Source organism: Lucilia sericata, unplaced genomic scaffold (assembly GCF_015586225.1).
Source record: "Lucilia sericata isolate MDLA Ls3-8-SP2 unplaced genomic scaffold, ASM1558622v1 Contig000844F_arrow, whole genome shotgun sequence".
Taxonomy (NCBI): Eukaryota; Metazoa; Arthropoda; class Insecta; order Diptera; family Calliphoridae; genus Lucilia; species Lucilia sericata.
The window spans coordinates 138,131-150,524 of NW_023994836.1; the positions used below are offsets into that span (position 1 = coordinate 138,131).

Here is a 12,394-nt window from a genome sequence, read left to right on the forward strand (position 1 = left end):
GTCCGGCGTCAGCTGACTACAACGTTTAAATCTTAAAAATTACTCCGCCGGAGTAGAATTTTCCATTTACAACAAAGATTCTTTCATTCGGTATATAATTTGTCCACAAATTTTTACATTTTTATGTTTATTTTTCCCAAAAATATTAATTTTACATAATTTTGGTCACAAACTTAAGTTTTGCGAGTTTCACGAGTACTTTCACAAAGATTTCAAGTCATATATTATGCGTATAACGCATTCCGCAACAACATCGAAGAAGTCCAACTTCCTTATATTATATTCCCGATAAAAATAGCTTACATACTCAACTGTAGACCGACTTCTTTTATTTAATTTCATGTTCCTAAGTTTAATATTATAGAAAATTCAAAAAGTACCAGTTAAATAAGGAAAAAGTACCAGATAATAAATACTCCATTTTAAATTTCCTTTCACTCAAGTCCCTGATTGCTTAGTTTCATGTTTCTAGCTTCATTATAATAAAATACTTAAAAAGTACCAGTTGAAGAACGAAAAATTACAAATTTTATATGTTCGCATTTACTCCGGGCTCTATATGATTAATTTCAAATTTCTGGGTTTAATATTATAGCAAACTCAAAATTACCAGTTAAAGAACGAAAAAGTATCAAAAAGTCCCCGTTTATATGTTATTTACTTAATCCGGGCTCTACATGCTTAATTTTAAATTTCTAGGTTCAATATCATAGCGAATTCAAAAAGTACCTTTTGAAGAACGAAAAAATACCAAAAAATCCCATTTTATAAGTTCTCATTTACTCCGGGCCCTACATGCTTAATTTAGTGCGGGTTTTTGAGATGGTAATCAAATGCCAATTAATAATCAGATTAGTTAATCTAAAAATAAATTTAATCTTATGTTAATCCCCTTTGATGTTTTTGAGTACAAGATTAAACTTCGCAGTGTTGCCATACAAAACAACAGAAAACGTCACTGTTTGTTATCAAAACAATGCATATTTTATAAAAAAGAAGAAGACAATTGTAAATTTAATATAAAAATTAATGAAAACTTAAATTAAAAACAAAAAAATGTATTTTGAAGTGTCCATAATTTATACTAATCAATAAATAGAACATTTTAATGTTTATATTTATAAAAATTTTATTAATTTTTTTGCATCAGCTGTTTACACTTTTGTATTTCGTGCTTAAGATTAAACCACCTCCATTGGGCGCTTAAACCTGTAAACTAAATTAACTAATTGAGTACATCTTTCGAGGATTAATTTTAATTTAATCGCTAATTTTTCACCTAAAGATTGGCCCTCAAAAATTACCAGTTAAAGAACGAAAAAGTATCAAAAAGTCCCCGTTTATATGTTCTTACTTAATCCGGACCCTACATGCTTAATTTCATATTTCTAGGTTCAATATCATAAAGAATACAAAAAGTACCAAAAATACCATTTTATAAGTTCTCATTTACTCCGGGCCCTACATGCTTAATTTAATGTTTCTAGATTTAATTTTAAAGAAAACTCAAAAATGTACCAGTGAAGAACGAAAATGTACCTAACTAAAAGTCTCTTTATTATTATATTCATGTTTCGATTTTAATATCATAGAAAACTCAAAAAGTACCAGTTGGAGAACGAAAAAGTACTAAAAATATTACTTGGCTCTTAGTGTTTCTAAGGGCCAATCTTTAGGTGAAAGATTAGCGATTAAATTAAAATTAATCCTCGAAAGATGTTTTTGAGTACTCAATTAGTTAATTTTGTTTGCAAGTTTAAGCGCCCAATGGAGGTGGTTTAATCTTAAGCACGAAATGCAAAAGTGTAATAAACAGCTGATGCAAAAAAAAAATAATAAAATTTTTATAAATATAAACATTAAAATGTTCTATTTATTGATCAGTATAAATTATGGACACTTTAAAATACATTTTTTTTGTTTTTAATTAAAGTTTTCATTAATTTTCATATTAAATTTACAATTGTCTTCTTCTTTTTTATAAAATATGCATTGTTTTGATAACAAACAGTGACATTTTTCTGTTGTTTTGTATGGCAACACTGCGAAGTTTAATCTTGTACTCAAAAACATCAAAGGGGATTAACATAAGATTAAATTTATTTTTAGATTAACTAATGTGATTATTAATTGGCATTTGATTACCATCTCAAAAACCCGCTCTAAATCTAAAAATTTTATCTAAGTTGAAACATTCATGTCTGTTCTGTAAATCGATTCGTTTTCAAAACCTAGAAGCTGTATTGATGTATTAACTGTAAATTGATTTTCGGAATGGGGACTTCTCCAATAAACCATTTCTTTTCTGCAGGGTGATTTAGTATGATTAACCCTAGAATCCAATACACATACGCCATCATAAGCACACGAAATTTTTTAACAAATTGTCGCATTATTGTTGTCTTGTGCAGGCCTTTAATGTATATACATATGTACATATATTAGGATACATCCCATCAACAAGGGCGGCTTTAAACTAAACATGAATTGAACTAGAACTGAATTAGAGCTGAATATGAACTGAACAAGAACTAAAATAGAATTGAACTAATTGCGAACTAGAACTGAACTTGAACTGAGCTAGAACATAACTAGAACTGAGCTGGAACTAAATTTAAACTGAACTGGAACTGAAATAGAGCTGAACTAGAATTCAACTAGAACTGAACTAGAACTGAAGTAGAGCTGAACTAGAACTGAACTAGAACTGAACTAGAACTGAACTAGAACTGAACTAGAACTGAACTAGAACTGAACTAGAACTGAACTAGAACTAGAACTGAACTAGAACTGAACTAGAACTGAACTAGAACTGAACTAGAACTGAACTAGAACTGAACTAGAACTGAACTAGAACTGAACTAGAACTGAACTAGAACTGAACTAGAACTGAACTAGAACTGAACTAGAACTGAACTAGAACTGAACTAGAACAGATCTAGAAGTGAGTTAAAGCTGAATTAGAACTGAACTTGAACTGTAGTAAAACTTATGTAGAACTGAACTAGTAGTGAACTAGAACTGAACTTGAACCGTACTAGAACTGAACTAGAACTGAACTTGAACTGAACTTGAACTGAACTGAACTTGAACTGAACTTGAACTGAACTTGAACTGAACTTGAACTGAACTTGAACTGAACTTGAACTGAACTTGAACTGAACTTGAACTGAACTTGAACTGAACTTGAACTGAACTTGAACTGAACTTGAACTGAACTTGAACTGAACTTGAACTGAATCTGAACTGAACTTGAACTAGAACAGAACTATAACTGAACAAGAACTGAAATAGAACTAGAACTGAACTTAAACTGAACATGAACTGAACTTGAACTGAACTTGAACTGAACTTGAACTGATCTTGAACTGAACTTGAACTGAACTTAAACTGAACTTGAACTGAACTTGAACTGAACTTGAACTGAACTAGAACTGAACTTGAACTGAACTTGAACTGAACTTGAACTGAACTTGAACTGAACTAGAACTGAACTTGAACTGAACTAGAACTGAACTAGAACTGAACTAGAACTGAACTAGAACTGAACTAGAACTGAACTAGAACTGAACTAGAACTGAACTAGAACTGAACTAGAACTGAACTAGAACTGAACTAGAACTGAACTAGAACTGAACTAGAACTAAACTAGAACTGAAGTATAAAAAGTGGAATTGATATTTACACTCTAAACACTATATTTTAACTGAACTAGAACTGAACTAGAACTGAACTAGAACTGAATTAGAACTAAACTAGAACTGAACTAGAACTGAACTAGAACTGAACTTGAACTGAACTAGAACTGAACTTGAACTGAACTTGAACTGAACTTGAACTGAACTTAAACTGAACTTAAACTGAACTTGAACTGAACTTGAACTGAACTTGAACTAGAACAGAACTATAACTGAACACGAACTGAAATAGAACTAAACATTAACTTTTGAAAAATCATAATTTTGAACTCAGTTATTTATAATCAGTTTATTGTATTATATTTCTCACTGTTGCAAATCTTTTCTTCAAATGTAAATTTCCAAGCAAATGCAATTTATTTATATGTATTTGTTTGTTTTTTTTTTTTGTTTGTTCTTACAAAGCTGTAATCGTGTTAAAAACACTTAAAAGAAAGAAAAACATTTAAATAATTCCATTTTAAACAAACAAATGTTAAACATTTATATGTATGTTTTGCTTTTTTTCTCAAGGTAACTAACATTTATAGTATTAACTTAATTGATATAACATTTGTTTAAGTATATTATATTTATTTTGTTTATTATTTTATTATCAATTAACTGCTATTTAAAAAAATGTCATATTTATATCAAGTGTATTGTCAAATGTATGTCTCGCGTGTAAGTTATTTTTTTTATACTTTTATTTTGTTTTGTTTATATATGATTTATAATTATTATAAAAGAAAAACAAAAAGAATTTTTAATATATAACAAATTACCATTGAAATAAACAAAAATCTATTAATGTAACAAAAAAATAAAAGCAAAAATAAAAATGTTAAAAAAGTAACAAAAACTTGTAAACAAAATTTTAATTACAACAATTAAAATTGTTCAGTTTTTAAACATAATTATAACAAAATACTTTTCTTTAAAATATATGTGTTATAAATTATATATTTATAAACATTTAATAGGCAAGTAGTCCTTTTTGCTTTTTAATATAAAGGGAATTGTTTTGTTTTTGTTTAAATTATGTTTCTTAGGTTTTCGACTAATTGCTTATTGTTTTGGTTAATTCTTTATTATAATTTGTTATACTTTGCTTATTATTTAACATTAAAAAAAAAACAAAACAAAAAAAGAAATTATAAATTTTTTTAAAAATTTAAATAAAATATTCGATATTTAGGACTATGATTTTTAGTACATACATATAAATGTAGTGTTTTTAGTTAAGATATCAATGTGGTATATGTTTTTTTGTATGTTTTTCAAAACTCTTTGTTTTTTTTCTACATTAAAATATTGTTTTTGTATATAACAAACGTTACAATTATTATTGTTGAGATTACTTTTGTATTTAATTTAAATAGTTTAATTTATTATATAGTTTATTCTTTCATATAAGGATAGTTGATATCACGCAGGGGCACAAATGTTTCCTTAATAGCCTGGGGAGAAGTCCAACGTAATATGTAGTGGGGACCACCAGCTTTGTCATTGGTTCCTAAAGAAATTTAATACACACAATTATAATAATATTAATTAAGTTATTATTTCTCTATAAAAAAAAAACTTACCAGACATGCGACCACCACCGAAAGGTTGTTGACCCACAACTGAACCAGTTGATTTATCGTTAATGTAGAAGTTACCAGCAGCCATTTTGAATTCTTCTAAAGCTTGTTTCAAGAATGATCTAGAAAGAAGCAAAAAATAGTACACAATTCAATTTCTGGACTAAAGATTCGACTAGAACTGAACTAGAACCAAACTAGACCAAACTAGAACTGAACTAGAACAGAACTAGAACAGAACTAGAACTGAACTGGAACTGAACTAGAACTGAACTAGAACTGAACTAGAACTGAACTAGAACTGAACTAGAACTGAACTAGAACTGAACTAGAACTGAACTAGAACTGAACTAGAACTGAACTAGAACTGAACTAGAACTAGAACTGAAGAAGAACTGAACTAGAACTGAACTAGAACTGAAGTAGAACTGAAGTAGAACTGAACTAGAACTAAACTAGAACTGAACTAGAACTGAACTAGAACTGAACAGAATGAACTAGCACTGAACTAAGAACTGAACCTAGAACTGAACTAGAACTGGAACTAGAACTGAACTAGAACTGAACTAGAACTGAACTAGACGAACTAGAACTGAACTAGAACGAACTAGAAACTGAACTAGAACTGAAGCTAGAACTGAACTAGAACTGAACTAGAACTGAACTAGACCTGAAGTAGACTGAACTAGAACTGAACTAGAACTGAACTAGAACTGAATAGAACTGAACTGAACTGAACTAGAACTGAACTAGAACTGAATCTAGAAACTGATACTAGAACTGAACTAGAACTAATACTTCCCGAAACTGAATCTAGAACTGAATCTAGAACTGCAACTTAGAACTGAACTAGAACTGAACTAGAACTGAACTATAACTGAACTAGAACTGAACTAGAACTGAACTAGAACTGAACTAGAACTGAACTAGAACTGAACTAGAACTGAACTAGAACTGAACTCGAACGGAACTAGAACTAGAACTGAACTAGAACTGAACTAGAACTGAACTAGAACTGAACTAGAACTGAACTAGAACTGAACTAGAACTGAACTAGAACTGAACTAGAACTGAACTAGAACTGAACTAGAACTGAACTAGAACTGAACTAGAACTGAACTAGAACTGAACTAGAACTGAACTAGAACTGAACTAGAACTGAACTAGAACTGAACTAGAACTGAACTAGAACTGAACTAGAACTGAACTAGAACTGAACTAGAACTGAACTAGAACTGAACTAGAACTGAACTAGAACTGAACTAGAACTGAACTAGAACTGAACTAGAACTGAACTAGAACTGAACTAGAACTGAACTAGAACTGAACTAGAACTGAACTAGAACTGAACTAGAACTGAACTAGAACTGAACTAGAACTGAACTAGAACTAGAACTGAACTAGAACTGAACTAGACAACTGAACTAGAACTGAACTAGAACTAGAACTGAACTAGAACTAGAACTGAACTAGAACTGAACTAGAACTAGAACTAGAACTTAACTAGAACTGAACTAGAACTGAACTAGAACTGAACTAGAACTGAACTAGAACTGAACTAGAACTGAACTAACTAGAACTGAACTAGAACTGAACTAGAACTGAACTAGAACTGAACTAGATCTGAACTAGAAACTGAACTAGAACTGAACTAGAACTGAACTAGAACTGAACTAGAACTGAACTAGAACTGAACTAGAACTGAAACTAGAACTGAACTAGAACTTAACTAGAACTGAACTAGAACTGAACTAGAACTGAACTAGAACTGAACTAGAACTGAACTAGAACTGAACTAGAACTGAACTATAACTGAACTATAACTGAAACTAGACCTGAACTAGAACTGAACTAGAACTGAACTAGAACTAACTAGAACTGAACTAGAACTGAACTAGAACTGAACTAGAACTGACTAGAACTGACTAGAACTGAACTAGAACTGAACTAGAACTGAACTAGAACTGAACTAGAACTGAACTAGAACTGAACTAGAACTGAACTAGAACTGAACTAGAACTGAACTAGAACTGAACTAGAACTGAACTAGAACTGAACTAGAACTGAACTAGAACTGAACTAGAACTGAACTAGAACTGAACTAGAACTGAACTAGAACTGAACAAGAACTAACTAGAACTGAACTAGAACTGAACTGAACTAGAACTGAACTAGAACTGAACTAGAACTGAACTAGAACTGAACTAGAACTGAACTAGAACTGAACTAGAACTGAACTACAACTGAACTAGAACTGAACTAGAACTGAACTAGAACTGAACTAGAACTGAACTAGAACTGAACTAGAACTGAACTAGAACTGAACTAGAACTGAACTAGAACTGAACTAGAACTGAACTAGAACTGAACTAGAACTGAACTAGAACTGAACTAGAACTAGAACTGAACTAGAACTGAACTAGAACTGAACTAGAACTGAACTAGAACTGAACTAGAACTGAACTAGAACTGAACTAGAACTGAACTAGAACTGAACTAGAACTGAACTAGAACTGAACTAGAACTGAACTAGAACTGAACTAGAACTGAACTAGAACTGAACTAGAACTGAACTATAACTGAACTAGAACTGAACTAGAACTGAACTAGAACTGAACTAGAACTGAACTAGAACTGAACTAGAACTGACTAGAACTGAACTAGAACTGAACTAGAACTGAACTAGAACTGAACTAGAACTGAACAAGAACTAAACTAGAACTGAACTAGAACTGAACTGAACTAGAACTGAACTAGAACTGAACTAGAACTGAACTAGAACTGAACTAGAACTGAACTAGAACTGAACTAGAACTGAACTAGAACTGAACTAGAACTGAACTAGAACTGAACTAGAACTGAACTAGAACTGAACTAGAACTGAACTAGAACTGAACTAGAACTGAACTAGAACTGAACTAGAACTGAACTAGAACTGAACTAGAACTGAACTAGAACTGAACTAGAACTGAACTAGAACTGAACTAGAACTGAACTAGAACTGAACTAGAACTGAACTAGAACTGAACTAGAACTGAACTAGAACTGAACTAGAACTGAACTAGAACTGAACTAGAACTGAACTAGAACTGAACTAGAACTGAACTAGAACTGAACTAGAACTGAACTAGAACTGAACTAGAACTGAACTAGAACTGAACTAGAACTGAACTAGAACTGAACTAGAACTGACTAGAACACTGAATAGAACTGAAACTAGAAACTGAACTAGAACGGAACTAGAACTGAACTAGAACTGAACTAGAACTGAACTAGAACTGAACTAGAACTGAAACTAGAACTAACTAGAAACTGAACTAGAACTGAACTAGAACTGAACTAGAACTGAACTAGAACTGAACTAGAATGACTAGACTGAACTAGACTGAACTAGAACTGAACTAGAACTGAACTAAACTGAACTAGAACTGAACTAGAACTGAGACTAGAACTAACTAGACTGATACTAGGAACTAACTACGAACTAGAACTAGAACTGAACGAGAACTGAACTAGAACTGAACTAGAACTCAACTAGAACTGAACTAGAACTGAACTAGAACTGAACTAGAACTGAACTAGAACTGAACTAGAATTGAACTTGAACTAGAATTGAACTAGAACCGAACTAGAACCGAACTAGAACTGAACTAGAACTATATTAAAAATCCATCAAACAATTTCAATTTCTACTCACTCATCCTTTCCGAATACAGCACCAGTCAAAGCAAACTGCGTTGAAGTGGGCACCAAATTCATAGTCTTATTCAAATCAGCATCTTTATAAACATAAACGGTCAAGACGGGTCCGAAGATTTCCTCAACCATTATCTTATCCTTGGGATCTGTGGTCTGTACAATTGTGGGATTAACGAAATAGCCCTTGGCATCCGAGTAAGTGCCACCGGCAATAATTTCTAAATTAGGACTCTTTTTGGCATGTTCAATATAGGAAGTAATACGTTTAAATGCTTTATCATCAATAACGGCTGATGTGAATGTTGAGAAGTCTTGGACATCGTCGATTTTCAATTTAGCGGCCTCAGCAATGAGACCTTCTTTAATCTGTTGAAAAAAAGTATTTGTTGTTTAAAAAATATTTGAGTTAAAATATTTATGATAGTTTACCTTTGGCCATAAGGACTCGGGCACATACATACGAGAGCAGGCTGAACATTTTTGACCGCAAAATTCGAAAGCCGAGCGAATAGTAGCCGTTACAACAGTTTCAACATCAGCCGAAGGATGTACGAAATGGAAATTCTTACCACCACATTCACCAATTAAACGGGGGAAGTTAATGTATTTATCGATATTGCTGCCGACTTGTTTCCACAAGCGATTGAAAGTGCTAAATGTAAAAAGAATGAGGTTATGTAAACATTCTGAAAATTATATAATTTAACTTACGGTACTGAACCGGTAAAGTTAATACCAGCCAAGTGAGGTGAAGCAGTAATGGTGTCACCAAATACTGGACCATCAGCGGGTACAAAATTAACAACACCATCGGGTACACCAGCCTCACGCATAATATTGAAAATGCGCCAATTTGATAATACTGCGGTATCAGAGGGTTTCCATAAAACAGCATTACCCTAGAAAAATGATAAATTATTATAAAATAAAGTGTTTTAATAGGTTTCTAATAGATTTACCATCAAAGCTGGTGTATAGGCCAAATTGCCACCAATAGCTGTGAAATTGAAAGGACTAACAGCGGCTACAAAGCCATCGATACCACGATAACGCATAGAGTTTTTGGTTACTTTAATATTTTCACTAATGGGTTGATATTTAGCACATTCTTTCAGGAAGAAAGCATTTAATCTATAACATGAAGAAAATTATTAAGTTCTTCAGAAATCCCTGAGTCCAGTCCAACTTACCTAATAAAATCGATTAATTCAGCGGATGAATCAATTTCTGCCTGTATAACAGTTTTCGATTGACCCAACATGGTAGCTGCATTTAATTCCTGTCTATATTTGCCGGCCATTAAATCGGCTGCCTTCTCCCAAATCTTCAAACGTTCACTCAAGGGAGTACGATCCCATTTGGGTTGTGTTTCGACAGCGGTCTTAATGGCTTTCTTCACAATATTGGCATCGGCATAATAGAATTTGGCCAATTTGTGTTGATGATTGTGTGGCATCACCTGATGTCTCACCTGATCGGTGCGTATTTCTTCGCCACCAATTACAATGGGTACATCTTCACAGGTGGCGGCTGTTTTCTTGAGGGCTGCTTCCAGTGCCTTACGTTCGGCTGATCCCTTTTATATTCGAGTATGGGTTCATTGGCTGTAGGAAAATCGGGTAAATTTGTATTGGGTACCACAGAACTTATGCTACGAGATTTTGTCATGAGATTATTGGGGTTTAGTGAATGCTTGCCGATAAGTGCGACCACTTGTGGCTTAACACTGGCTTGAGTTGTGCGGGCTAGACTTAACATGTTTGTTGCTCGTTTTTGTCTTTACTTAAGAAGTTAAGTTAAGAGATTTCGGGGTTTCGACTTAAAAATAAATTAAAAAACTTTGAATCTGTAAAGAGAAATAAAAATCAAATAAATTGGAATTTGTTTTGTCTAAAAAATTAATAGATGTGTTCGCATAGTAGATATAAAAAATATGAGATAGACTTATTGGGAATATAGCACAGTCTGTAGTCCACACTATAGTCTGGATTCTAGTCTAATATATAAACAGACTAGTTCTAGTTCAATTCTAGTTCAGTTGTAGTTCAGTTGTAGTTTAGTACTAGTTCAGTTATAGTTCATTTGAAGTTCAGTTCTAGTTCAGTTCTAGATCAGTTCAGTTCGGTTCAGTTCTAGTTAAGTTTTAGTTCAGTTCTAGTTCAGTTCTAGTTCAGCTCTAGTTCAGTTCTAGTTCAGTTCTAGGTCAGTTCTTGTTCAGTTCTTGTTCAGTTCTAGTTCAGTTCTAGTTCAGTTCAGTTCTAATTCAGTTCTAATTCAGTTCTAGTTCAGTTCTAGTTCAGTTCTAGTTCAGTTCTAGTTCAGTTCTAGTTCAGTTCTAGTTCAGTTCTAGTTCAGTTCTAGTTCAGTTCTAGTAGTCTAGTTCAGTTCTAGTTCAGTTCTAGTTCAGTTTAGTTCAGTTCTAGTTCAGTTCTAGTTCAGTTCTAGTTCAGTTCTAGTTCAGTTCTAGTTCAGTTCTAGTTCAGTTCTAGTTCAGTTCTAGTTCTAGTTCAGTTCTAGTTCAGTTCTAGTTCAGTTCTAGTTCAGTTCTAGTTCAGTTCTAGTTCAGTTCTAGTTCAGTTCTAGTTCAGTTCTAGTTCAGTTCTAGTTCAGTTCTAGTTCAGTTCTAGTTCAGTTCTAGTTCAGTTCTAGTTCAGTTCTAGTTCAGTTCTAGTTCAGTTCTAGTTCAGTTCTAGTTCAGTTCTAGTTCAGTTCTAGTTCAGTTCTAGTTCAGTTCTAGTTCAGTTCTAGTTCAGTTCTAGTTCAGTTCTAGTTCAGTTCTAGTTCAGTTCTAGTTCAGTTCTAGTTCAGTTCTAGTTCAGTTCTAGTTCAGTTCTAGTTCAGTTCTAGTTCAGTTCTAGTTCAGACTAGTTCTAGTTCAGTTCTGGTTCAATTCTAGTTCAGTTGTAGTTCAGTACTAGCTTAGTTCTAGTTCAGTACTAGTTCAGTACTAGTTCAGTTCTAGTTCAGTTATAGTTCATTTGAAGTTCAGTTCTAGTTCAGTTCTAGTTCAGTTCTAGTTCAGTTCTAGTTCAGTTCTAGTTCAGTTCTAGTTCAGTTCTAGTTCAGTTCTAGTTCAGTTCTAGTTCAGTTCTAGTTCAGTTCTACTTCTAGTTCAGTTCTAGTTCTAGTTCAGTTCTAGTTCAGTTCTAGTTCAGTTCTAGTTCAGTTCTACTTCTAGTTCAGTTCAGTTCTAGTTCAGTTCTAGTTCAGTTCTAGTTCAGTTCTAGTTCAGTTCTAGTTCAGTTCTAGTTCAGTTCTAGTTCAGTTCTAGTTCAGTTCTAGTTCAGTTCTAGTTCAGTTCTAGTTCAAGTTCTAGTTCAGACTAGTTCTAGTTCAGACTAGTTCTAGTTCAGTTCTGGTTCAATTCTAGTTCAGTTCTAGTCAGTTCTAGTTCAGTTCTAGTTCAGTTCTAGTTCAGTTCTAGTTCAGTTC

General features: G+C 32.8%; 1 protein-coding gene across 1 annotated transcript; it reads right to left on the reverse strand.

Annotated features, from left to right (window-relative positions):
- Positions 1-4,151: 4,151 nt before the first annotated feature.
- On the reverse strand, positions 4,152-10,808 carry LOC119608514 (delta-1-pyrroline-5-carboxylate dehydrogenase, mitochondrial). The gene is given in 8 exon segments (XM_037962969.1): positions 4,152-5,193; positions 5,267-5,385; positions 8,961-9,328; positions 9,392-9,614; positions 9,674-9,861; positions 9,922-10,093; positions 10,153-10,543; positions 10,546-10,808. Coding segments are annotated over 8 exon segments (1,752 nt in total). The 5' UTR covers positions 10,721-10,808; the 3' UTR covers positions 4,152-5,077.
- Positions 10,809-12,394: the final 1,586 nt, after the last annotated feature.